The sequence below is a fragment of the Amphibalanus amphitrite genome, unplaced genomic scaffold (genome assembly GCF_019059575.1).
Source record: "Amphibalanus amphitrite isolate SeventyFive unplaced genomic scaffold, NRLGWU_Aamphi_draft 001760F_arrow, whole genome shotgun sequence".
NCBI lineage: Eukaryota > Metazoa > Arthropoda > Thecostraca > Balanomorpha > Balanidae > Amphibalanus > Amphibalanus amphitrite.
In genome coordinates, this window is record NW_024883253.1 from 12,003 (window position 1) to 39,577 (window position 27,575).

Consider the following 27,575-nt stretch of genomic DNA (forward strand, 5'->3'; position numbering starts at 1 on the left):
GAGAGCTATGCAGCGGCTGCCGTCAGTGGCGCTCCCAGGACAGTCTGTTCATCCTCTGACAGGACAGATGCACCTGGAATGATGTGGTGGAGTTGGCTGATGATGGCTTCTCCTTTGTTTTCGATGGTTGGCACGATGATCTGGCACTTGGAAGGGTTTACTTGCAGTCCGACTCTGGCCATCGCTGGGATGAGTTTCTTCAGGTCAGAATATACGTCGGCGCTGTTCCCTCCCAGGGTGCCATCGTCTAAAAACCAGGTATTCATAGAGCATGTAGCGGAGCTAACGATGCTATGAGTTGCCAGGGCGAAGACTGCAGGACCGGATGGATCGCCTTGCTGCACGCCGGCGGCCGACATAATCTTCGCAGTGCCATGGTAGAGAGGCGTAGGTGACGAATAAGCTTGCCACAGGAGCGGGTACAAGGAGGGTGCGCTGTCTCTCACCACGGCCAAGAAGTGGTCGCGGCGAATGCTGTTAAAAGCATTGCGCGTGTCGATCTTCACTACGACTTCCTCTTCATTGAGGAGCTTGACGTAATGTCAGGTGGCGTGTGCGACAGCTTCGCATCCTCCGGTTGTTCCAAAGCCCAGCTGGACGGGCCGCAGCTTCTCTCCGAGTTCTGAACATAGAGGCCGAATCGCTACCTCGGTGGCGAGTCTACGGTACGAAGAGCCGACGGCTGTAGGTCTGATACCACCGCATGGTTTCTCAAGGGCCAGCAGAGAAGCGGTAAAAAAGACCTCTCGGGCTGTGGGGGGAATGTCTCCGCTCAGGGCCAGATTCACCAAGCGGGTCAGAGCAGTGATGAGCCTTCTGCCGGCCTCCCCGCATGTGTAGCCCGCTAGATCCTGGAGATGAGACGGACTGAGTCCGTCCAGTCCCGCGCTGGAGCTCGTGCTGAATGACTTTACTGCTGCTTGGACATCAGCACAGGAAGCTAGCAGCGGCTGAGTCGTGTCGTCCGGAGGTGATGGCAGGCAGATGTCTTCAGGGGCTGGTGGATGTTTCGCTCGCAGGGCGTCGGTGGTCTTACTTGTGTTTTGGGCAACCGCATTAGCGGAGGAGTGAAGCCGGATAGCTCCTTTCACGTCTCCTTCTGACAGCTTTGACTCCACAGCGTTCTTTCATTTTTCGCTCGACCTGTCCTTCTTTGTTCGGTCTTTGGCGACAGTTTTCGGCGCATTCAGAGACGTCTCGTCGTAGTGATGGGAATCCGTTTCGGATGGGTCAGTCCGTTCGTCGATTTATTTTTTTCCGGTTTATTCACTTCGAACGGCAACGGTGGCTCATGCCGTTCGTCGATATAAGCGATTACCTGTCGCTTTATTTTCGCGGTGAGACTGGACTTGTTATTAGCCCCTTCTCTCGCACTGGAAATCGCATAAGTTTGCCCCACGGCCCCACCTCGCTGCTTATGACGGCCTTCTCTATCAGAGTCGCCAGCGCGTCCGCTGCGGGGATCCGGGCTTCCTTGGGAATTCTCCGCACTACTGGACGGGAGCGCCTGAGGCCGGCCAGGGTGAGCCCAAGGTCTACGTCAGGCTCCGGCTGTTGCGGCGCTGTCAGAGTGGACGGCTGACTGGGGTCTGGCTCCGGGCTGGATGGAGTCTCGAAGCCGTCCTTGAGGCAGTCCGGGCACCACCAGCGGTGGAGCGCGTTCGCCTGCGCCGTGTCGAGACGGACACAAGACATGTGCCAGTGACGACTGCAGATTGCACATTGCATGTACCGCTTCCTGGTGCCGGTTTTTCCACAGAGTGGGCATGTAGGTCGGTTACTGGAATTTTGCGATATTGTAGTTTCTTGGCCAGATTTACTGGCCCCAGGTACAGGAACTGGCTTGCGGCATGAGTTATGGGTAGGACTTACTGATGTGTCTATTATTCTGTTGGAGGGTTTCTTGCCGTTTGCAGTGACCCAGTTTCCGCTGCTGGGGTCAAAGCCCTCAATGGATGAGTCGGAATCGCTATCCATTTATGCATAGTAGTTTTTAGCCGTTTCATAAGTGGTAGGATCAGCTACTCCTCTGGTGCTTAATGAGTGAAGGGAGTGCTAAACTGTATGAACGCGATCAACACTGAAAAATCGAGCACTTTGGGCCAGGCTCGTCTACTCAAATTTTATGGACTTTACTGAAACTATTAGATTTTTCACAGCCTTGTATCTTAATTACTTTACATATTCAGACGTTCGAAATATCACCAAATTATTCTACGTGGAATTACGAGCCTGGCAATATCATTATTTATGCACAAAACTGACTACACGAAACGGGCAAAGATAACGGGACGATCCAAAAACACGTCCGACAGTTTTCTTATCCTGCTGATAAATTTTCGGCCCCATTCTGCATTTATCAGATTTCGTGTCCAATCCAGGCTCATGTTATCTATGTAACTATATTAAAGATTATTCCTGTATTAGGTACCCATCATTTAGCATAACATGCCCAATATTTAGAACCTAAAATATTGCATTAAAATAAGCTGCGCCAATGCATGTATTAACAGCGCAATATCTGTCGACAAAATCAGGTGCCAACTCAAGGTCAAGTGGTTACGTGACCATTGTCCGGCAGCTGCGACAAACCACCGCTCGGCCACGAACCGCCCAGCAATCATCCCTCACGGTTCGTCGGAAGGTCATCTCAGGCTCAAAAGAAACGATTTATACCATTCGAAAGCTGACGATGCGCTGAATCCGAAAATGTAATTTTTATCAAAATCGATCGATGGCCTTTTTTGAAAATTTCGTTTTTGTAAACCCTTAATAATTTTTTATTCAACAGGCTGTCCCAGACATTTTTGAAAATATAAACATGTATTTTTGAGTTCCAGTGAAACCTGAATGCCAAAAGAACAATATCTAACGGAGCAAAATTTCCAAACATTAATATGCGTCTCCCACAGCCGACGATAAGGCGCAATTACCCAGCTCAGTGTCACGATGTACAAAAGTCAGCCACACAGAAGCGTGAAATGACCCTTATTGGCTCGCAGACCCGGCGCTCTCGGCCCGCCTGACCGGCCACGGAAACAACGTTCGGCTCTCGTTCTACTAAACAAATGTCATATTTGTCGGTTTAACTGTCCTGTCCACATCGCTATTAAAGTTATCCAGGATACCTGTGAAGAAAATTCATTGCTCTGTCATCTTCACATCATGCATTAATTTACATTTGTTCATGTCCACTTTGCTCAATTGAGCTTGGTATCATGCCCATATAAGGAAAATTGGCCGCGCTGAAATGTCAGAGGTTGCACCGGCCTCAGCTCGGGTGGAGTGGGGGTAGCGCCCGGTGGGGCAGGGTAACCTTTGACCGGTCGCACGGCCGAGCAGCTGTCACCAGTACAGCCTCTGTCTCTGACAGTGAAACCCCGCTCTTTTCCCCTGCGCGGGCACTGAGCGCAGCTGGATGGAACAAAACATGTATAATAAAAATGTAAATTAAAGCATGTTGTAAATCAAGCAGAACAATGAATTTTCTTCACAAGTATCCTGAATAACTTTAATAGCGATGTGGACAGTTAAATTGACAAATATGACATTTGTTTAGCAGAACGAGAGCCGAACGTTCTTTCCGTGGCCGGTTAGGCGGGCCGAGAGCGCCGGGGCTGTGAGTCGATAAGGGTCATTTCACGCTTCTGTGTGGCTGGCTTTGGTCCATCGTGACATTGAGCTGTGTGATTGCGCCTTATTGTCGGCTGCGGGAGACGCATATTAATGTTAGGAAATATTGTTTCGCTAAATATTGTTCTTTTGGCGTTCAGCTTTCACTGGAACTCGAAAAAACATGTTTATTTTTTCAAGAATGCCCGGGACAGCCCGTTGATTAAAAAATTATAAAGTTTTTACAAAAACGCAATTTTCAAAAAAGGCCATCGATCGATTTGGATAAATAATACATTTTTGGATTCAGCTCACCGTCATCTTTCGAATGGTATATACCGTTTCTTTTGAGCCTGAGATGACCTTCCGACGAACCGTGCCCTGTAGACCGGTTAGGTTGTTGGCTGTTCACATTTTGGGCTCTGGCTGCCGTCTTACAAGTCAGATCAGGCTGATTTTTGGTTTACACACTCGAGAACAGATGCTTTAGATACCCTGAGGGTACCAGACTTGTACTTTGGTTTTCAGGTCAGGGTCAGGTCATTACAGGTCACGGAAATCTTATATCATAAGTCGGTCACGTGACACATGTTTTATGGTCCATTTAGGCCATAGATTTCGAATTCGGTATCGCCTTTGTCATTGGGGGCCATTTTCATCTGAATATAGCTGAGGTCAGGTAAAAAAGGTCACATTTTAAAGTTGAAATTTTTAAACAAACAAACATGTCCATCGGATGCAATTTGAGCTCAGGAACACGATGGTGCTATTTAGGTATATTGGTGTACGATGTCAAATTCGTACTGAAAAACTGATTTGGAAAATTTAGAATTGTGAAATTTTTGCTATAATGCGTATAGCCTGGCCATTTTTTTTTTTTTTTTTAGATATCTGGCTTAAACTTGCTAGAGTAAGTCATAAGAATATGTTCTGTCATATATATCCGTTTTTTCGAAAAGTCAAAAACTTTTTGAAAAAATGATAAAAAGACAAATTTTGAATTTTAATATAAATACTTTTCAGTTTTTTTTCTCGAAATTTTGAAAATCGTAGATAGCAGTTTGATAGCGCAGTCTATTCAAAGTCCTGTCATGCAAAGACATTGGATCTAGATCAGAAACTAAGCTCTTGGGAGCGATTCCCGTGGTTCAATGTTTTGCGTCGGAATCGGCCGAACATGACGTCACTTGGACGTCATTACCGGCCGACCTTTGATAGATACGAAGTTCAAATTTTGACGCAAAGTGTCCAATTGATGCAGCTGGAAGGTACTGAAAGTTGGGCGGCGATACGTCAAGCAGTTTAGAAGTTATTGCAGAAAAACGGGAGGGGGGGGGGGGCTATGAATAGTCTCCCCAGTGGGACGCGGGTTAATAATATGTTGTATGTTTTGTTTGTTTTGCAGCGCTTTTACTCGCGGTGCTGACGCTGATTGGTATAACTCTACTTATCAAGAGCATTAACAAGATGAGAGAACACTACGTGTTGGAGCGTGTGCTGCGGCTGGTGGGAGCGTCCTCGCTGCTGCGCAGGGTAAGAGATGTCACACTGCCGCCCCGAGCTGACCGCACACACTGAAAACTAGACACGGCACACACAGGGGTCGCACACGTACGTACACATGGAAACGCAGGCTCGTCTATTAAAACAAACGCGGCCGCTCTCAGACTAATTTTAATAAAAGTAGCCCTGGCGTACCCGGCCGAAGGTACCGCTGACCGCCGCCGCTGACCGCTGACCGCCGCCGCTGACCGCTGACCGCCGCAGGACCTGGGTGACCCAGAGGAGTCGACCACCATGGTGAGCGAGGAGCAGGCGCCTGGACCGGCCGGCGCCGAGCGGCGGCGCGCCCGGCTGCACGCGCTCGATGTGTTCAGAGGGTGAGTGGCGGCCGGGACGCGCTTATATGCCGATTAGTGGTGTCAATCGGTTACCAAAATTTCGGTATAACGATACCGAACCAGTACCGGTTCGGTGTTCGGTATTATATAGGTACCGAAAGCATTTGGTATTTTGTCGGTGTTATGAAAATCAACTGCTGCCATAATAGATTTGAAAATATTTTTTGATAAACTTTTGAACTCAAACTTGATTTGCTAAATGACATTCGATGAAGAAAAAATGGCAATCATGACATATTTCTCCCCAATGCATGATGATGTCATAACAAATGGGGCACACATCAGTCTGTAACTGTGATATCAAAGACATCAGTCTGCCAAGGTTAAATGGCAACTCATCAGTGTTAGCAAATTCCAAAACCATGAGGATAATTATCTTGCAAAGAAAGCTACTTTGCAAGACATACATAAGCATGTAAAATGTAAATCAATGTTTAACTCATTTTATACTGGAGAACATACTTTAACTACCTTACTTAAAATTTCCAAAGCATTTATCAGTAACAAATTTGACTTTGTCTTGAGGAGTCTGATTGATCTTGACCTTGTCTTGCTCTCCATTTCACTGTTATGCAGTTACATTAATTATCCAAAACCCCGTTTTGTATAGCACCATTGTCATCTAATTTCATCTAATATACCTATCACCATTATCATCTAATATTGAGGGCATCATTTATTATATACTAGAGGTACAGGTTTACGCGATAACTGTATGTTTTGATTTATGTTATGTTACGGGTGCATTAGTTTGGGTGATTGACTTGTATTTTTATCTGTATTATTTGGGTAGATTTGGGTAGCTGTTTTTAATTAAACTGTAAGGCGGGCCCGGGCAGCGCTTGTCGAACAGCACTGCGGATCCGAAGGTTGGGACTTGAATTGTGAAAAGCCGCCCGCCCGCCGCAAAACGCAAACACCGCAAAACGCGCAAAAGGCCAACGCAAACTTCGCAAAAAAGAAACAATCGCCCGCCCGTCGAAAACCGCATAAAAACGCAAAAAAGCCGCAAAAAAAACGCCCGTCCGCCGCAAAACGCAAACACCGCAAAAAAACGCAAACACCGCCGCCGCAAAAAGCCCGCATCGCCCGCCGCCAACTGCGAAACGCCGCAAAAAACGGCCGCCCGCCGCAAACCGCAACACCGCAAATAACGGCCGGCCGCCGGCTACCGCAAAACGCCGCAAAAAAACGGCCGCCCGCCGCAAACCGCAAAAAACGGCCGCCCGCCGCAAACCGCCACAAAAAACGGCCGTCCGCCGCCAAACGCAGACAACGCAAAAACACCCGCAACGCCCGCCCGCCCGCCGCCAAACACAAACACCGCAAAAAACGCAAATACCGCCGCAAAAAACGCCCGCAACGCACGCACGCCCGCCTACCCTACTCTACCCTACTCCTACTCTACCCTACTCCTACTCTACCCTACTCCTACTCTACCCTACTCCTACACTACCCCTACTCCTACACTACCCCTACTCCTACACTACCCCTACTCCTACACTACCCCTACTCCTACACTACTCCTACTCCTACACTACCCCTTCTCCTACACTACCCTACTCCTACACTACACTACACTACACTACACTACACTACACTACCCTAGTCCTACCCTACCCTACCCTACCCTACCCTACACTACACTACCACCGACAGTCCAAGTTTCAGCTAAATCGGCCCAGAAACGGCTGAGATATTGCAAAAACAAATGAATAATATTTACTGGCGAATCCCCTTGGCGAGCGGTGCCTTGTGTCGGCCTTCGTTGTCAAAGGTCAATGACCTGCCGGCTCTAATGCTTTTCACTCAGTTTTTTTAAGCGAACAACTGAGCCTAAAGCACGTGCCCTCTGCTCGGCGCCGGTCGCGGCCCCACCACGTGCACACCGCTGAACCCGCACCCTCGAAAAGTTGATACGACAAATGGGTGCACGCATCCGACTTTCCGTGAAAATTTTACCCCCGTAGCCCTTACCGTTCCCGAGCAATAGCGTGTTTTTGCCAATTCTAATGTTAACCCTATGGGCGCGCGAGCACGCGCCGCGGGCGCACCCCCGGCCGCATCATGCCCAAAATTTAATACGACCTACGTGTAAAGGTGGCCCACATCGCTGTAAAATTTCACGGCCGCAGGTCAACGGACGCCGCCGCAATAAGCGCTACAAAGTGACTACGTCGCACACGGCGGCGGGGTACTTTTTTAGGATTTTTAATATAGATTAAACCGCGAGTAGGTAGAACAAATCTTTTAAAGGGAGATTATGACCTTTTTCCACAAAATCTGAGTTAGGACCATTTTCTGACAAAACACAACAAGTTATAATGTAAATTAAAACCATTTTGCTCAATTCGGTACCTTGCCGCAAATATCTCAACTTGAAGTCACGTTAGCGGGGAGCGCTGAAAATGACCGTTGAATAAGTACTTACATCACTTTTTGGTACTTGCATGTAATTTTGTAAAATGAGCGTATTCATTACGTTTGATCTTCATCACATCTAGTTAGTTAATGGTCGTCTATAGTGCCTTCAAAAGATATTCATGGTTTGGGGGTGGTTTATGTCTAAATTTACGCAACTATTTTTCCTGTTCATCATCTGTCGCCATATGCTGCTATTTTAGTAGCAACGACTCAATTTTGAATCGGTCCCGCCGACTGCACAATAAAAGAAGATAGATACAACACTTTTGCGGCATCACTGAAAAACTTATGCAGTACTGTTATCAAAATTCTCATAACACCGTTCGACAAACCTGAAGTCTTTTTGAAATAAATATGCTTGTATTTTTCGCTTCAGGCTCTGAGGCCAAAATAATGAATTTCGTAGTCGCAATCGCAAGATTTGGCTGCGATTCTGGCGCATGCCGTTCATTTGTGGCGCAAAATAATACTTGGAAACAAAGAAGAGTAGGCACTATGTACCCCCGAATTAGAATCTAATTAGTTCTAAACCGAATTGACTCTAATTCAAATTAGAATCCTTACAACCAAGCAACGACAAGGCGATAACATAAACAAAAACCCAAGCGTCGCTGTTTGAAACAAAAGCGCCATATACTGCGACTTTTTTATAGAGAAGGACAACGCATTTCGGTGGGTGTTACAAGTACTGCAAGTACTGCTTCTTTTTTGCAAAAATAAAAACCTTTCTCACATACGAAAATGTGCTAGGAAATTTTCATATTTTATAGAAACTACAGTAGAAATAGTATAGATGTCGAGTAATTTTTATTTAAGAAAAAAGAAAGCTCATAATCTCCCTTTAAACGTCTCGCCTTACCTACGAGCGGTTTACTGATTTTATCCCGTACCGCGGGTATCTTTCGGGTGCTTTAAGGTAGAAAATACATTTTATGTAAAAAATACGACATACGAGGGGCGTTCAAACAGTCCCCGGCCCAACCATGAAGGAGTTGGAATTTCGGCCTGCAACGCGGTGTGTTCAATGATGTGTTATTGGGATGTCCACTTACGTAGCTATCAATCAATCTGCCCTGTGATTGGTACAGGCTGCTAATTAATCGTAACATACAGGGTGTTTCACTAAAAGTGTCAAAAAGTAAAAGGTCATAATGCACATAATAACAATGTTTTCTAAGGAAACTTGCATATCATTTTATCCGCAATTGTTGGACATTTGAATATATAAAAACGATATCACCGTCACTCAAACCTATTCCACACATCTGCCCCTTCTTTTGATGCACCGTTTCGGCACGTGTCCGGAGGTGCCTCACAGCCCGTTTTCATCTTCAGCGTCCAGACTGTCGGCAAAGCCTTGAATTGTGCTCTTCAGCTCCCGAAGTGATGCGACTTGAGTCTTCCTCAGCTCTGCGAGAGCTACTGAGTCACTGACCAAACCAGAGGCTTAGCGGTGACAGATCGGGGCTTCGCGCTGGCCAGGGGCGGGCGGCGAGGCAGCTGATTATTCGGCCCAGGAGCTTCTGGTCCAGTCAGTTCCTGGTGGCTACAGCCGTTACAGTGGTTGATTTTAATAACTTGTAAGGCCCTGGCTATTTCTGATGTTGGAATTAGCTTCTTGTTATCTACAAAGCCCCTCAAAAAGACCCTGACCTTCTCAACGGTTTCCGCCGAGAGGTGGGGGCAACCCCGCATTTTTTGGACTGGAACCGGCATCGAAGGAACCCTTTTAAACCTCTCAACAAGCCCTTTGAAACTTTTATAATCTGGAACGTAGCGAGGTGAGAGAGTAAAAAGTTTCCTGAAAAGTCGGCATACGGTTTCAATGTTTCTGATGGCACCAAATGTACATAAGTGTAATTCACCCCTCCTGTTGCGGTGTAAATAACTGTTCTTGTTCTGCATAAGGAAAAATGACTAGTAACTTTGGCCTCCTGCCCTCGCTCCGTATGAGTGTAAAATATATCTTAAATGGATAAATAATAAATGTCCAAAAATTGGCAACAAAGCCACGTGCGCAGCCACGTGATTTGCATATTCTATATATCTTTAATAAGCATTTACTTTTTGACACTTTTAGTGAAACACCCTGTAGTTTGCCATTCCCGGTCAAAATGGGCGATGCCCAGAAGAGAACAGTGATTTGGTTCATGTATTGCAGAAAAATGCACCAAACGTTATTCACGAAAAGCTAGTGCCAACACATGTTGAGGTTTGCCATTCTTACAATAGCGTCAAAAAGTGGGCATCTCTGTTCAATTTTGGTCAACAGATCATTAATGGTCACCCCCGCAGTGGCCAGCCATCAACAGCATTGACTCAAGAAAATGTGAAAAATAAGCACTTCTTTGTAAAAAATGACAAATGTTCTGGTCTGGAACAACGCAGCAGAAGCCGAGGTGTCTATCAGGTTCCTCAAAGCCATTCTTCAACAGCGTATTAATATGTTTTAGATCTCTGCCTGCAAGATGCATCCCCCGTTTGCTGACTTCAGAGGAAAGGCATAAACTGGAAAGGAGACGTAACGCGAAAATTTTGCCTCTATATCGAAGATCCAAAAGAGGTCATTGAACTACTTGTTACCGTGGAGGGATTGTGGGTGTCACACGTTGACCCTAAGGGCGTGACCGAGTTGCACAGGTGGAAGCACACTGAGTAAAGGCCACCAAATGTGTGTGACGTGTTTAAGTCAGTCGGCAAGGTGACATTGGTTGCATTTTGGGATGCTGACGGGGCTCTGCTCGTCATTTTTCTAAAACAGAGGCGCACAATTGATGATGAATACTACACTTCCCTTCGATAACAGCAGCGAGCAGCAGATATTGAGGAGAGACTAGGGAAGCTGACAAAAAGTGTGCGCCTGATCCAGGACCACGCACCAGCACACATCAGCAGGGTGACTATCAGTGAAGCAGTGAGCTGTGGCTTCGAGTTGTTGTCACAGCCACTTTTTTCTCCGTACCTTGCACCATCTGGTTGCCACCTCTTCCCCTACATAAGGATATTGCTTAGCAATGGCAACTTCGCTGACAGCAAGGAGACAAAAGCAGCCGTCTTGGACGTGCCAGATGGGTCCAAAACCCACTTGGTTATGGAGACCCTGAGGCCTCTCGCGAAGCGCTGCGCGAAATGTTTTTGTCTTAACGCTGGTTATTTGACTAAATGAACATTTTTGGTCTGATAAGTCGACGTCGTATCTCTGCTCCTTCATGGTCGGTCCGAGAACTTTTTGAACGCCTCTCGTATTTCAGACTAGACGAAATGTCTGCTAGACTTTTAACAGTTTGTTAAACGTCTAGACATTTAACCCGCGCGGGGCTGGGGTCTCCAGCCGAACGCGCGGGGCTGGGGGGGGGTAAATTTTACCCCCCTGTTACCTCCCGAACTAATGGACCGATTTGGAAAATTCAAACGCCAATCGAGAGATCTCATCATGAACAACTAAAAACATGAACTTAATTTAAAGTTTGAGGTCAAGGTCAAGGTCAGGTCAATGGTACAAATTGCAAGTTTCTACAGTATCGGCCTTGCACCGTAGTTGCCGAAGAATGGAGTCATGGACTGAGACTGATTGCCCAAAACGTGTTTTTAGGCTACCAAGACAATATTCGTTGCATACAATATCATTCAGAGGTCAAGGTCAAGGTCAGGTCAGGTCATTCCAGTCAGGTCACCAAAAACAAAATATAGAAAAGGGCATGTGTGTCACATGTTTTATGGTCATTTTACTCATAGAATTCAATAGGCACACTCAATAAGTGATATGGACTACCTCTGGATGAATTTCAGGTCGAGGTCAGGTCAAGGTCAGGTCAAGTGAAATCAAATTTTGAAGTTAGTTGTTAAGGCCTAAAAAGGTGTCTATCTGATGCAGTTTTTCACGGCTAATCGAATGGTGCTATTTTTGTTTCCGCACGAGGTCTAGAACGTCCAAAAAATCATTTTTCAAAATTTTTGTGTGTCGTAACGTCATAAAATTTTGAATAACTCCCACATTTTTGAACCGATTCTTCTAAAAATTGGTATGTAGGTGCACATAGACCGCTTCTCTGACATATATTCCGGTTTTTTCGATAAACTCAAAATTTTTGATTTTATAATTATTTTCCCAAAAAAGTCAGTTTTTTAAGAAAAAAATTGGGCCAAAATCCAAAATTTTCAAAAAACCGAGATAGCCATTTGATAGACAAAGTAGAATTAGGGGAAGGTGGGGTAAGACGGCCCAGCGGGGCAAGACGGACCACCAGCCCTCCCGGCTGAACCGCTGCTGGTATATACTGCTTTATGCACTCACTAAGTTTGTTTTCCTTCGTAACAATGGCCACCTTGAGCTCATGCTGCTAGGATGCATAGCTTTTGAGTTATTTAGAAAAATGTTGTTTTTCGTTAAACCGATCTAATATAAGAGGTCTACGGGTGATTCAATTACGGCGCCTTTCTTGCATGATTAGTTTCTATTTTGCACTTAACTGTGAAGAACAAAGTTATAAACTTAGTTATAGTCACACTTTAGGAAAGGCAAGGTTTTGCAATGTTGGGCTATTTGACATATACGTCATGATAATGACAGAATTTAGATTTGGGGCAAGACGGACCACTGTGGTCCATCTTACCCTGTGGTGGTCCATTGTACCCTGCATATGGAAAGTTCTTTTTCAAAACATTGACACAAGTTTAAGTAAGCTAATTTTTCAGGAAGGAGTCTTTGTTGCATGTGAGCCATGCATGCAAGTGCTCAGTTAGCATGCATTCATGCCAAACGACTATCAACACACATGTTCCCAGCTTTTAGCTGAACTTCCATCACACATGAGTAAAGAATAAAGGCTCATTTTGTTATTTTACCATTCTGGTTACTTTTTCTTATAAGAGTACAGAGCAGAAGTGTAACACACATGAACGGATAGCAGGCACTGCTGGGTGGTCCGTCTTACCCCACGTTTTTTCTTGTCTGAGTTTTTGACATGTCCCTCTTTCAGACCATCCACCGCCTAGATGTCTTTAATTTGAAATTTAGTCTTTACACATATCAACAGAGGAAGGATTGAGCATTCGGAAGACTATAAATAATATGAAGTACGAGAGCAGTGTAGCAAGATATGCGGCCTCAAACCTTAGCTGGTCCGTCTTACCCCACCTTCCCCTACGTATAACCTTTTTTGTTACGTCTTGATTCCTTTAAAAATGAAGATGTTAGCGGCATTCGAAATTTTGCCGTTTTTAAGGCGAAAATGGCGAACATGACGTCACTAAAACGTCAATTTCTCAAAAAATTTCAGACGGATTTCGCTCAAATTTTCAGGAAACGTGTGAAATTGATGTAAGAAAAGGTATTGAAAGTTTGGCGGCGCTGGGCGCCGCCGTTTCTGAGATATTGCAAAAATTCGCGAGGTAGGGTAAAATTTACCCCCCGCAGCCCCGCGCGGGTTAACCCGCGCCCCACTGGGGTCTGCGTATAACACGCCCTACTGGGGGGGGGGGGGGGGCTCTCTCCATACTCCGAAACTACTGGGCCGATCGTCATAATTCAAACGGCGTCTGATAACCCCGGAAAACTGTCGAACGAAACCCAATTTCATTGACCTGGAGGTCACCGATGACGTCACAGGTCAGGTCAAAGTAAGAATTATTAGCATTTTGGCTTGTTCTCATTTTGGGCTCTGGCCGCCGTCTTACAAGTCAGATCAGGCTCAATTTTGGTTTACACACTCGTGAACAGATGCTCTAGATGCCTTGAGGGTACCAAACTTGTACTTTGATTTTCAGGTCAGGGTCGGTCAGGTTCAGGTCATCACAGGTCACGGAAATATGATGTCATGCGTCGGTCACGTGACACATGTTTTATGGTCCATTTAGGCCAGAGATTTCAAATTTGATGTCTGTGTCATTCGAGGTCATTTTGAGTCGAATTTAATGGGCGCAAAATGACCTAAGTAGTCGGCGCGCCCTAAAGCCCCAATTAACAACAAAAACAAAACAAAGAGTCGAATTTAGCTTAGGTCAGGTCACTTTCAGGTAAAAAAGGTCAAATTTTGAAGTTTAAATTTTTCAACAAAAAAGGTATCTATTGTAAATAAGGTAGATGCATTTTGAGCTCAGGAACACGATGGTGCTATTTATATTGGTGTACGATGTCAAATACGTGCTGAAAATTGATTTGAAAAATTAATAATTGTGAATTTTTTGCAATAATGCGTAAAACCTGGCCATTTTTGAAGATATTTAGCTAAAACTTGCTGGAGTTAGTCATAAGCATGCGTTCTGTCATATATATTCCTTTTTTTTCGAAAACTCAAAAACTTTTTGAAAAAATATTAAAATAGAAATTTTGAATATTATTGTATAAACATTACGAAATTTTCAAAATTTTGAAATTCGAGATAACAGTTTGATAGCGCAGTCAATTCTGAGTCTTTTCATGCAAAGAAATGGGATCTAGCTCAAAAACTGAGCTTTTGGGAGCGATTGCCGTGGTTCAATGTTTTGCGTCGAAATCGGCCGAACATGACGTCACTCTGACGTCATTTCCGGTCGACCTATGGTAGCTACGAAGTTCCAATTTTGACACAAGGTGTCAAATTGATGCAGCCGAAGGTACTGAAAGTTTGGCGTCGATATGTCAAGTGGTTTGGAAGTTATTGCAGAAAAACGGGAGGGGGGCTATGAATAGCCCCCCAGTGCACTATGGGTCCGATGCACGATTTAGCACGCCAAAAATGATTTAGGTGACTTTCTCAAAATGGCTTGAAATGTGACGCAAACAACGTAAAAATGTCCATATTTTGCGAACACAGTAGTAATTTTTGCCAAAAATGTCACATGTACCCAATATTTCATCGCAAACTGACACATATCATGGGGCGCCATTGCCTTGTCCACGTCGGAGAGAAAAGGGACGTTGGAATTATCCGAGTATAGGCGGTTCCAAATAATAGTTAAACGGAAATATTTGGTCAAAACTAATAATTTGAAGCTTGGGCAATGCGATGAATGCAAAAAAGTCAGACGTCAGCTGTGTCATTGCTTGTTTACTGTCACAGCTAATTTAAATGTCCATGTCACAGATGTGTGTGCAATGCTTCAAGAGACTTACAAATACAGAGCAATACTAAATGCCCCCAATGCCCCCCGGTATTTTTGGTATTACCTTGCTCCCCAATATTTGCCTGACCAAAACAAGGTCATTTAGCTGCGTCCACCTGCGACGAAGCAAGTTATGAAGCTTTTTTCCGATGATCTCACTGCGCTTAGTTGCGGCTGTGACATACCGGCGAGCGCTGCGGCAGGGTCACAAAGGCAAAAAGGCCAGGGTATTGGTGGATACGACTAATGTTTTATAGACATATATCACAGAAACACATAACTGATGGCTTTGCAAAAAAAGGCAGTTCTTTCGGGTTAGCGGTCCGAATTCCGGACATTCCGGCACTAGTCTGGCGACCTGGCCCTCAGGCGGTTTGACCGCGTGCCCGGCCCACCGCACAGTGGGGATTTTTCCGATCTAGCACGTATTTATTCGTAGAGGGCAAACCATAGGTAATATTGTAGCCAGATTGTGCACAGATGTTGGCTGGTGTGTTCTGGTGAGAATTTTACCTGTAAATGTGCATAGTCAACATAGTATAGGGGGTTCAATTGGACCCCCGGCTCAGCCGTTTGGCCCTTGATCAAGCTAGAGCTTCACGGAAAAATCAAGCGTGCTGCCTATGACGAACTGAGGCCAAATATATCCAATTTCAAAGTCCAAGGCCATTAGTTGACTTTCCAAGTCAGTTTAATGACCCAACTAAAGTTGGGAAATCGAGACCTCTAGAAACTTCGCAAAGTTAGGGTGTTACGGGGTATTTTGGGGTGCTGATCACGAATTTCATGCTAATTTTGATCACAGACGATGTCTTTATGCATTCAGGCCAGGTCGGGTCAGGTCAGGTTAGATCAACCATTAGGCGTCCTGCCGGCCATTCATAGTAGGTGTCACCTACTACTGATAGCCTCGTAACATGGTACGAAGGCACCAGAACTACTTCGTAAATATTCAAATGGTTGCTAAATTCGAAATCAGCGCCAAAAAGTATCCTAGAAACAAGTAAAACCCGAAAAAGTGAACCAAGGTCATCAAAGGTCAATGACCTTGACTTGACCTTCACGCGACCTTATCACCCACCATAATGCATGGCACCAACATCATTTCACATATTTGAGCGTTTAAAACCACAAAAAGACTGGAAACCGCGGATAATGTGAACTGGCATACGCCGAATCACGATTCCGGCCAAACATGGTCTCGAAAATATGCCACAGGTCAAAGGTCAGTTGGGCCAGAGTCATGAAAGTTTCAGGTTAGATTTAAAATTGATGATCTCCAGGTCACCGAAAGTTTCGTCGCGATCGGCCGCTATTTGCGCGAGTAATTGCCGGAAAACCATAGGGTTTTATCCGACCCCTCCCCCTCCCCCTCCCCACAAGTGCAAGGGTTAATAAGGTTACGGTATGTATTATTTACACTTGTCATCCTATTCCTAATGAATGTGTCTCAGAAAATATGCATCGTATAAATTACGAAGTAAAATTATTCGCCTCTGTCCGGAACATACCTATATCGTGCTGTTTGCCCTAGCGCTCCTAGAATGGGGTGTTAAGATACTCTAATGTGAATATTCCGTGTTCAGGCAAGTTCCGGCAGCCAAACTAGGCGTTAACTTGTGCAGGAGAAAGTGGCGAATTTGATAGGATATATTTCGGAGTGGAAAAGTGTGGAAAACATTGTTGATTTCCTACATTTATTTAGAATACCATTCCTTCAACATGGTGTCTGTAAGAGTTTTTGTAAATGGCATTTTTGTGACCTTAGTAAGGTTGTGGCATACTTTCTGTTTGCCATTCCATTCCCAATAAAGGTGCCTTTCAGAAGATATGCAACTTTAAGACCTCGCAAGATTAAAACCAACAGGACAGGACAATGAATTTGTTTTATACGGATGACTTTGCCTATTAGTGGGAGGCCTTATCCCGTTGGCAATATACTGAATAAACAAACAAACAAACGAAATTGAGCTATACTTTCGGGCCTTACTGAGCCCATTGAATAATCACGCATGAGTGTTAACTTTGGGCGCATTTGCCTGAGCGAGACCTGGCTGACGGAAGCTATGGATAATTGCACACTAGTGTTCCCAGAGTACACGGTCACGCGGAAGGACAGACGGGGACGCAGTGGAGGTGGCGTGGCCATTCTCCACCGCAGTAGCCTGTCCACGGAGCTGCTGACTGTGCCGTCCGCCGGCTCAGCCCTGGAGACCGTATGGATTCGGCTGACCGGCCGACGTCAGATCATCTTTGGCGCCATCTATCGGCCGCCGTCGGGACCTGTGGCTCCAGTCATCGAAGACCTACACGATCAGCTGGCTTATGTCGTCTCCAAGGAGAAGCCGGTCTATATCCTAGGCGACACGAACTTCGATGTCAACCAACCAGCCAAGACGGGGGTCAGAGAGTATGGCCAGCTGCTCCATGACTTCTCACTACATCAGCTGATTACGACACCCACCCGGCCTGGACCTAACCCTAGTCTGATCGACCACATGATCACCAACAGGCCCGACCTCGTCTCCGATCCGCGTGTCTTGGTGTCCAACATCAGTGACCACGACCTGATCGCTGCGTCAGTCGCTGGCGTGAAGAGCCGACGTCAGCCGAGGACCGTCACCATCAGGTCCACCCGCCACCTGAGCCAGGACGCCCTGTGTCTGGACCTGCTGCAGGCCGACTGGACCCCCGTTTACCAGGCGGAGACGGTGGCAGCCAAGTGGGACGCCTGGAGGTCAGCCTGGACGCCGCTGATTGATCGACACATGCCCGTCCGGCAGATCAGGACTCGCCACCAACCGCAGCCGTGGCTTCACGATGAGGACGTTGCAGCTGCGATGGAGGCGAGAGACGCGGCACGCCTGGACAAGGAGAGGACGCCGTGTGAGGAGACAGAGCGCGAGTTCCGGATCAAACGCAACGCAGTGAAGGCTTCTCAGCGCCGCGCCTGCTCTCAGTATTTTCGCTCCTCATACAGACAATCCAGGTCCACCACCTGGAAGGATATTCGACGATTCCTCGTCTCCTCCAGCAAGCCCCAGCCGAATTCTCACAGCCCAGTAGACCATCAGCCCGGCTGGCTGGACCGGCTGAACCGGTACTTTGCGGACGTGGGCTCGACAGTCGCAGAGGAGCTGGCGGCTGCGGACACCGGAGAGATGCTCAGGCCACGCCCGCCACGAGTCATCAGCGGCGCCTTCAGCCCCCGGCCGGCGACTCTCCCGGAGGTGTCCGCGGCACTCCAGCGCATTAGCCCATCCAAAGCTTGCGGAGATGACGGCATCACCATCGCCATGCTTCGGATGACCTTCCCCGTGATCGGCCCGCACATCCTTCACGTCATCAACAGCAGCATCACCCGGGCCGAGTTACCACCGTCATGGAGAGCTGCTTCCGTTGTCCCCATACAAAAGAGTGGCGATAAGGACAATCCCAGCAACTACAGACCTATATCAGTGTTGTCTGTGGTCGCTAAACTCTGTGAACGCGTCGTGTGCACCCAGCTGATGGACTATCTAACCGGTCATCATATCCTCTGTGCGCAGCAGTACGGGTTCCGCCCCGGCCAATCCACGGAGGCGGCCCTGCTCGATGCTGTCGGTCACATCACCGATAACATCGACGGAGGGCGCGTGACTTCACTCGTCACCGCTGATACCTCCAAGGCGTTTGACAGCGTCGAGCATGGTCGCCTCTTGGAGAAGCTGGGGTGGTACGGTATTGATGACCGGTGGTTCCGTGCATGGCTTTCCGACCGCACGCAGTCAGATCGGGTGCTGAGCTGCCGGTGACGCATGGGGTGGTGCAGGGCAGCATGATGGGCCCAGTGTTGTTCCTGGTGTTCTCCAATGACTTGTCACAACACGTGCCGCATGGGAGGCTTGTTATGTACGCCGACGATGCCCAGTTTATAGATTCAGACTCGCCAAGAAACCTGTCAGAGCTTAAATACCGCGTAGAACAAACCCTGTCTGTAGCTCTCTGCTGGTTCACGCAAAATAGGCTAAAGATAAACCTTTCGAAGACCGAACTGCTTATCTTGAGATCCTCACGCCAAAATGATAATGTCAACTTCACCGTCAAATTCGGCGAGTCGGAAGTCGTGCCAGTGCAGTCGGCGAGGGTCCTAGGCGTCAACATCGACTCGTGCCTGACGTGGGAGCAGCATGTGGCTGCGATCACTCGCCGATGTTACTGCATTCTGATAGGGCTGGCCAGAATGCAGCGTCGTGTGCCGCGTGAGACAAAGCAGTTGTTGGTCGAGGCACTGGTATTCCCTCATCTGCAGTACTGCATGTGCGTGTGGGGAAGCTGCACAAAGACCCAAAAACACAGACTTCAGAGATGCATGAATTTTGGCGCCCGCATTGTCACTGGTCTTGGCTATCGTGAACACATTTCCGGGACACTGCGAGAGCTTGGATGGCGGGTGATCGAGGACATGATAACTGAGCGTGACCTGTGCGTCATGTACAACCTGAACCATGTCGAGAGCGCCCCTGAGCTTCTCCGCTCACGCATCACCCACCGCTCTGATGTGTCTGTGCGTGAAACGAGAGCGACACGTGACGGCGAGCTGGAGGTGCCGCGGGCCCGCACAGAGTTTGCCCGTCGCACAGTGGCCCTTTTTCAGAATTAGCACGCATTAATTCCCACATTACCTGAAAGTGGTGCTAGACATCACCACGTGATCAAGGACGTATTCCCTGCCAATGCAAAGAGAAGAAAAGAAACGAACTGCCCAAGGAGATTCGGCCCAACAGTGACAGGCCGCTCGGCCCAAGATTTGGCGCACGTTCGCACGGCTCGCCCGCCGGCCCAGGCCGCTCCGAACTCAAGTGTGGCGAGCCCGCCAGCCGACCACGCTGCACTGACCGCCAGGACGCCCCAGGGCGTCACGTGACCGCATCTACAGCTGTTGCCAGCCACCGTTAGTCGGCCCCGGCCAGGCAGCAACTAAGGTCAGCGCGACGCGAACAATACAAACACATAGGCGCTTTTGACGTTAGATCTTAAGCCGACCACGGGACTTGTGCGGCTTGGACATCAAACGCGACAAGAAATCGGACAGTTTTTCTTGAGCACAGCGTTATGCCTACATGACATTTCAATAAGCACATCTTATGGCAAAAGTCAAGCCACATTTAGGCGCACACCAGGTGACACCAGCTTCGAGCCAGGTCAATGAGCTTAGTCGTATCGAACAGGAGCCACAGCCGCTCGTGGACGGAACTGGCTCACGTTATCCACCGTAGAAGCAAAATGGCGCAAAATGGCGCGATGCCCTTTGGTGGACATGGTCAGAAGAGATCGGCGATTCGAACGATGTATAATACGACATGTTCCAGAGTGTTCTACTTAACATAAAGCTTCATATGTATGCCGCCATCTCCAGTTGATAATTGTCCTGTTATTGTGTCCACAATATTCGGCAAAAGTGGTCTATTTAAGTTTATACAATGAAAATTGTGGTTTCTAGGGCTTCTACGTAAACTCAGCTTCACAGTCATGCCACTAATTTTTAATATTTTCTCACCGAAAGCCTTACAAATTGATGTTCATCTCACCCTACTTTTTAGGGTCCGCCGGTGGTGTCCGCGCGCCTCTCGACAAACTTCGATTTTGCGGTCAGTTTTACCAAAGATAATTATTTTTAGGAGGTAAAAATGGCACCATCGGATAGTTTGGAATGTTTTGCACACGATTAGACTGCTTTTTACTCAAAAGTAGAGAAAAATATTTTGAATTTATGCGTGCTAATTCTAAAAAAGGGCCACTGTGCGTCGGTCGTTCTTCAATCGGGCGGTGAGAGCGCGGAATAGGCTACCGCTGAGTGCGAGAAACGCGTCTCTTCCTGTCTTTAAAAAGTGTATCGCAGATGCCTTTTAAAGGGTGATGCAAATGTGGATTGATAGGAAAATGCTTTTACTTGTGCTACATGACGTGGAACGCTGAAAACCCATTTTATGGATGTATTCCTAAATATATGATTGTGAAATAGTTGGCGATGCACCCCGAAACAGCCGGGCCTGGGCGCGCCCGTGTCAGGATCGTGCGCTGGTGCGGTGACTGCGGCCCGGGGCGATTGGCGGCTCGGGCGGTGAGTGGGCTCAGCGAGAGCGTTGTGCGCGGGTGTGCTGCTAGTTGCTCTGTGCTGCTGGTTGATCTGAGTGCATTGAGCGTGAATACAACAAGCTATTTCGGCAACATGAACTGCGGTGCAACATCTACAGCTATGTCATCTTCGAGAAGCACCGTCGCTGCCATCGCGACTTCTGGTGGGACGGCGTGCGTTCCTGCTTTGGGGGCGACCCCTGTGATGTCGCCCGGGGCCCCGACGCCGCCGTCTGTGGCATCAGCCGTTACCGCAGGACCACCATTCGATGCACGCCTAATTCCCGAGTTCAGCGGGACGCCGGACGTTGTGGAGTGGCTTCAGCGGACTGAGCTTCTGTGCCAGCTGCGCGGTGTGCCTGTGATGTCCGTTTTGCCCCTTCGGCTCACTGGTGGTGCATTCGCTGTCTGGTCACAGCTTCCGGATGCTAGTCGAGGCTCCCTGGACGCAGTGCGTGACGCCTTGTTCACCGCATTCGCAATGGACGAGCATGCAGCCTATGAAGCATTCTCTGTGCGTCGTCTGCGACCGGGCGAGGCCGCGGATGTATTTTTAGCGGACCTCAGACGTCTGGCGGCGCTATTCGGAGGCATGCCGGAGCGTGGACTGTGCTGCGCCTTCGTGGCCGGCCTGCCGGAAGCCGTGCGCCAGGCGCTCCGAGCAGGGTCTCGGGCTGAAGGACTGGACTTGGCCAGCGTGCTAACGAGGGCTCGAGCGCTTCTCAGTGACGAGCGTGCCTCTGCATCCGCTGCCGCGGCGCAGCGAAATCAGCCAACACCAGGGCGGCAGCCGCGGGATCGGAGACTGATCGGGCCGCGGTGCTGCTGGAGCTGTGGGCAGCCGGGACACCTCGCTGCCGCCTGTCCTCGCCGTCTGAGGGGAAACGAAGCAGGGGAGGACGCGCCAGCGCCGGTGTCCTCTCCGAGGCAGCCCTGAGCGGCGCTCTACCAGTCATGCAGCTGAGGGTGGACGGCAGGATCTGCCGGGCACTGATCGACACGGGCAGCACGGACACCATCATCTGTGCGCCGTTTTGTGCTCGGTGGCGTCCGCGGCGGGTCGATGTCACTACTATCAGCGGTGGATCCCTTCTCTGTCGCGGGGTCGGCAGTGTGGAGGTTGAGACGCCGACTGGCCGGCGCGCCGTGTTGGAGGCGTTGGTGGTGGACCAGCGGCCGCTCGGTGCTGACATGGTGCTCGGCATGTCTGGGATTGGTGCGCTGGGAGGGGTGACCGTGCTGTCGCCGAGCGAGGCCCGGTTTTGTGCTGCTGGCGCTCGGGCACCATTGGTGGTGGATGCACCGGACTTTACTGTGCGGTTTGACTCGGAGTCGCGGCGCTGGACAGTGGCGTGGAAGTGGGACGGTGGACGGATTCCTGATTGTCTCAGTAATTCGATTGCTGAGTACGCGGTGCCGCCGGCGGCGAGAGACGAGTACGACGCGGAGCTGGACGATTGGATCGAGAGGGGCTGGCTGGTGCCTCATGACGAGCAGCAGCATGGACCCCCGAGAGGGCTGGTACCGCTCTTAGCCGTCCAGCAGAAAAACAAATCAAAAGTGCGTCCTGTCATGAACTTTCGAGAACTTAATGACTTTGTAACCGCCCATACCGCAGACAGTGATGTGTGTGCGGACGTGTTGCGAAAGTGGCGGCGTCATGGCACGAAAGTGGCGGTGGTCGATCTGCGGAAGGCGTATCTACAGCTCCATGTCCATCAGCAGCTGTGGCCCTTTCAAACTGTGGTTGTGAAGGGGCGGCGGTACTGCTTGACGCGCTTAGGTTTCGGACTTAACGTCAGTCCCCAAGTGATGAAGGCTGTGGTTCGCACTGTGTTAGAGCAGGACCCGAGTGTTCAGCGAGCGGTGCTTCCCTACGTTGATGATTTGCTTGTTGATGAGGATGTCGCTAGTGCGGACAGGGTAATTGAGCACTTTGCTGAGTACGGGCTAGAATGTAAGCCGCCAGAGCGGGCAGCTGACGGGGCCCGTCTACTGGGTTTGCGGGTGCGACCGGGGGGTGACGGTGGTGACACGCTCCGCTGGTCGCGGGATAACGCGGTTGGTGACCCGCCGGCCCGTGTGACGCGGCGGGCTGTGTTCTCGTGGTGCGGGCGTCTCGTCGCCCATCTGCCGGTCTGCGGGTGGCTGCGACCCGCGGTGGCGTGGTTGAAGCGCCGGGTGAACGAGGCGACAATCGGCTGGGATGACGTCATCGAAGACTCGACTATCTCTGAGCTGATGGACGCTATCTCGACCCGGCTGGCCACTGATGATCCTGCCCGTGGAGTGTGGTGTGTGGAGGGTGAGCGGGTCGTGGTGTGGACTGACGCTAGTTCGCTGGCCGCGGGCGTCGTCGTGGAGCTACCGGACGGCAGCGTCATCGAAGATGCGTGCTGGCTGCGCAAAAACGAGTCCGCACATATCAACATGGCAGAACTGGATGCTGCAATCCGAGGTGTGAACCTGGCTGTGGCATGGAACATGCGCGTGATCGAGCTGCGAACGGACTCGACCTCTGTGCACAGATGGGTGAGCAATGCACTGACTGGCCGTGCTCGCCTCCGTACGAGGGCGCACAGTGAGATGCTTATCAGACGCCGTGTGGACACAATCTGCCAGTTGGCTGCCGAGTTCGGCCTCAATCTGTCCGTGGTGCTGCTCCGTTCAGCGGAAAATCACGCGGACGCTCTGACGCGTGTGCCCAGGGTATGGCTGAGCGGCGGGGCTGAGTCGGCCGGGGGCGCGGACTCCGGCATGTGTGGCGGCCCGGCGGCGGCCGGCTGGCCGGCGGACTGTGTGGGTGCGGCGGCAGCAGCTGGGCCGGCTGTCACGGTGGACTGTGTGGGTGTAGCGGCCGTGGCTGGGCCGGCTGTCGCGGCGGACTGTGTGAGGGCGGCGGCCGCGGCTGGGCCGGCTGCCGGTGCTGAGACAGCGGACTGTGTGGGTGCAGCGGCCGCGGCTGTGCCGGCTGCCGGTGCTGAGACAGCGGACTGTGTGGGTGCAGCGGCCGCGGCTGTGCCGGCTGCCGGTGCCGCGGCGGCGGTGAATGTCGGTGAGGGGATGGTGGCAGAGCATGGTGAGGGCGCTGTCACTGTTGACGAGGTGCATGTCAGCGCCGGTCACCCCGGCGTCCGTCGAACGTTATATTTCGCGCGGCGGTGTATCGGGCCGGCGGTTACACGAGCTCGGGCGCGGGCTGCTGTGGAGAACTGTGACGTGTGCCGTGCAATCGACCCGGCGCCAGTGAAGTGGCGTCATGGGACGCTGGAGGTGCCGGAAACCTGGCGTCGACTGGCCATTGATGTGACTCACTTTGGTGGTCAGTCTTATCTGACCATTGTGGGCTGTGGACCTTCGCGGTACTGTTTGTGGCGACTGCTCCGCCGTGAGGACTCAGCTAGTGTTGTGCAGAAGCTGGAAGAGGTATTTTATGAGCGGGGTGCACCTGTGGAGATTTTGTGCGATAATGATACTGCGTTCCGCGCCCGTCATTTCGCGTCTTTCGCTGCACGGTGGAATGTGACGCTGCGGTTCAGAGCTGCCCATGTACCGAGCGGCAACGGTGTCGTTGAGCGCAACCACCGCACAATTCAAGTCATTGCCGCGAGAAAGCAGTGCTCAGTCGCCGAAGCAGTACATTTGTATAATGTGGCTCCGCGTGACGGTGGAGATGCTGACGATAGCCCCGCTGGCCGTGTGTATCGTTATGTGGTGCGAGACTGTGTGCAGCCGGGGAGTGGCGAGTTAGCTGCGACGGAATGCGATTCCGAGCCGAATGCAGCGGAAGCTCCCCCACCTGAAGGGGCTGTCGGGCTGAATGTGGGGGACATTGTATGGGTGAGACGGCGCGGCACGCGGTGCACAGAGCCGTCGAGGCGGGGAACTGTCACTGGCATTGTATCCCAACAGGTAGTGACGGTAGATGGTATTCCGCGACATGTAAAAGATCTGCGACGTTGTGTGGATCAGGCGCTGCGATGCAGTGAGAGCCATGACGAGGACGCCGACTTGCCACTGTATGTTGATGTACCCGCGCCTATGACGCCGGTGGGTGTGGGTCAGTTGGAGCCGCCGGTGTCGCGGGCGGAAACTTCGGGTGTGTCAGTACCGCAGTCATCAGTTGGGCTGACTGAATTGGCGATCCCTGTTTTAAGGCGGAGTCAGCGTGTCCGCCGCCCGCCCAAGCGGTGGTGTTGTGACCCTGATGGTCAGGGAGGGGTGTGAAATAGTTGGCGATGCACCCCGAAACAGCCGGGCCTGGGCGCGCCCGTGTCAGGATCGTGCGCTGGTGCGGTGACTGCGGCCCGGGGCGATTGGCGGCTCGGGCGGTGAGTGGGCTCAGCGAGAGCGTTGTGCGCGGGTGTGCTGCTAGTTGCTCTGTGCTGCTGGTTGATCTGAGTGCATTGAGCGTGAATACAACATTAAGAGTTTCGTGGTGTTAAAGAAATTCGTTCCCTTCATTTGAAAAGTGGGCCTTAGCGAAGGTCCTATCTCTTAACTATTAACTATTAACTCAATTGACAATATATATATATATATATATATATATATATATATATATATATATATATATATATATATATATATATATATATATATATATATTGGTATAGTTTGGCAGTATATCTTCTTTAATTGCAGTCTGATTGAAGACCAAAGCGAACTTAGCTTTCACCAACTTCCGTTGAGTCGATTCAATCTTTCGTACCGTGTCTTTCGTTTTCTTAGGAAGTGTATACAATATACGTCCGATGCTCATTCTATATATTAACGTTTCGAAACATCACTGTTTCATCTTCAGAATATCAAAATTGAGCTAATATGTCGTATCGGTAAGGTTTCAATCGTACATTATCGCTATCGATTCAAAAATGCTCATGTTTCTAAAAGCCAAGAAACTCGAAATTACACTGATTGCACTGATGATTTCATGCAAAGAATCATGCATGAAATCATCAGTGACGGCGTGACCTGCACCGACCCAAAGGATAGGGTTACATTGCAAATATATTACAAAAATCGAAAAACTCACCATCTGGTCATGAAGAACAATACACTCGCAAGCAACAACAAACTGAAACGTTCCAATGTAGTATATCAATTTAACTGTCCACATGAAGACTGCAGGCTTCATTCGGTTACCTACATTGGTTCGACTACCACGACACTGTCACGCCGACTCACAATGCACCTCAGGGAAGGGTCACCAAAAGAACACATGCACCAGCGCCACAACACAGTTCTAACACGGAAACAGCTCGTAGACAACACAGACATCATCGCATCATCAGACCATCCAAATCGGTTACGAATTTTGGAAGCACTACACATCAGAGAGAAAACACCCATCATCAATAAACAAGTATCTTCATCTGCGGTCACACTCGCGCTGTGGGGAGGGGGAAACATTGCGTGTTGAATATGTATAGGGAGTGTTTTAATATTGTGTGCATTTGTGTGTTTTGTGCACCATAGAAGAAGTGTTTATGTCTGTATACAGAGAATGTCCTCGTCGCAATGTCGCGTGCAATCAGTGTAATTTCGAGTTTCTTGGCTTTTAGAAACATGAGCATTTTTGAATCGATAGCGATAATGTACGATTGAAACCTTACCGATACGATATATATATATATATATATATATATATATATATATATATATATATATACATTTTTCCTAGTCTTGCTGTGGACATACAGATAAAACAATCCCATATATGAAAAATTCAGACATTTCTTAGCCCCACTGACACAAAAAATAAACAAAAATCTACAAAAGATTTTTTGAATTAAGAGGCGCTAGATCGGAAAAATCCCCACTGTGCACTGTACCCACGTGGCCGGGGTAGTTTGAGCTTGACGATTGTAGCAAGCGCACGTATATTCTTGTCGTTCCATCACTAGCAAAACAGGCAGATAAGCAATGTGTATTGCTTACAAAGCCATTCTTGTCATCGTCTTGGCCAGTCCAGATGGTGTAGGGCCGGTTCAAGTAGAGGATTTTTTAGCTAGCATTGCTCGTATTTTGAATGCTCAATTGACGACTGATGACATTCGAGCACTGGGAAAGCTGCTTAACAAGTTAAAGGAAAAATGGATAGCCGCTCATCGCAATGAAGATCGCTTTCTGTCAAGAAACCAAAATTGGACTCAGCTGACATTTTGTCTGTCAGAGCCTGCACCCTGAAAACGGTTGACATAAAAACGTCCAGCACTACTATATAGGTACACACGTCACATATCACATGTCACACGGTACCTAAATGTTTAGAAATCACGCAAAATCCAGTTCGGACTTCGGATGTTCTGGCTTTCATCTCTGGTGTAAAAGCAGCCATTAAAGGGACCCTCCCACCTTCAAAAAAGTTAATGAATTGGCATGAAAGTGATCTCGCTCGGTTCAGAAGAGCGAAAACCAATATCTACCAAATTTCAT

The 27,575-nt window shown here is 49.0% G+C and overlaps 1 protein-coding gene across 1 annotated transcript in view; it reads left to right on the forward strand.

Moving 5' to 3' along the window:
• Positions 1-954: 954 nt before the first annotated feature.
• The window catches only part of LOC122375026 (heparan-alpha-glucosaminide N-acetyltransferase-like), a gene marked incomplete at its 3' end in the record, with an annotated part of 88,945 nt that continues 62,324 nt past the window's right edge, over positions 955-27,575 (forward strand). Inside the window, exons 1-3 of the mRNA XM_043354167.1 lie at positions 955-970; positions 5,018-5,145; positions 5,380-5,492. Of these exons, the coding sequence (XP_043210102.1) occupies positions 5,080-5,145; positions 5,380-5,492 (179 nt within the window). The remainder of the gene's footprint in view (positions 971-5,017; positions 5,146-5,379; positions 5,493-27,575) is intronic.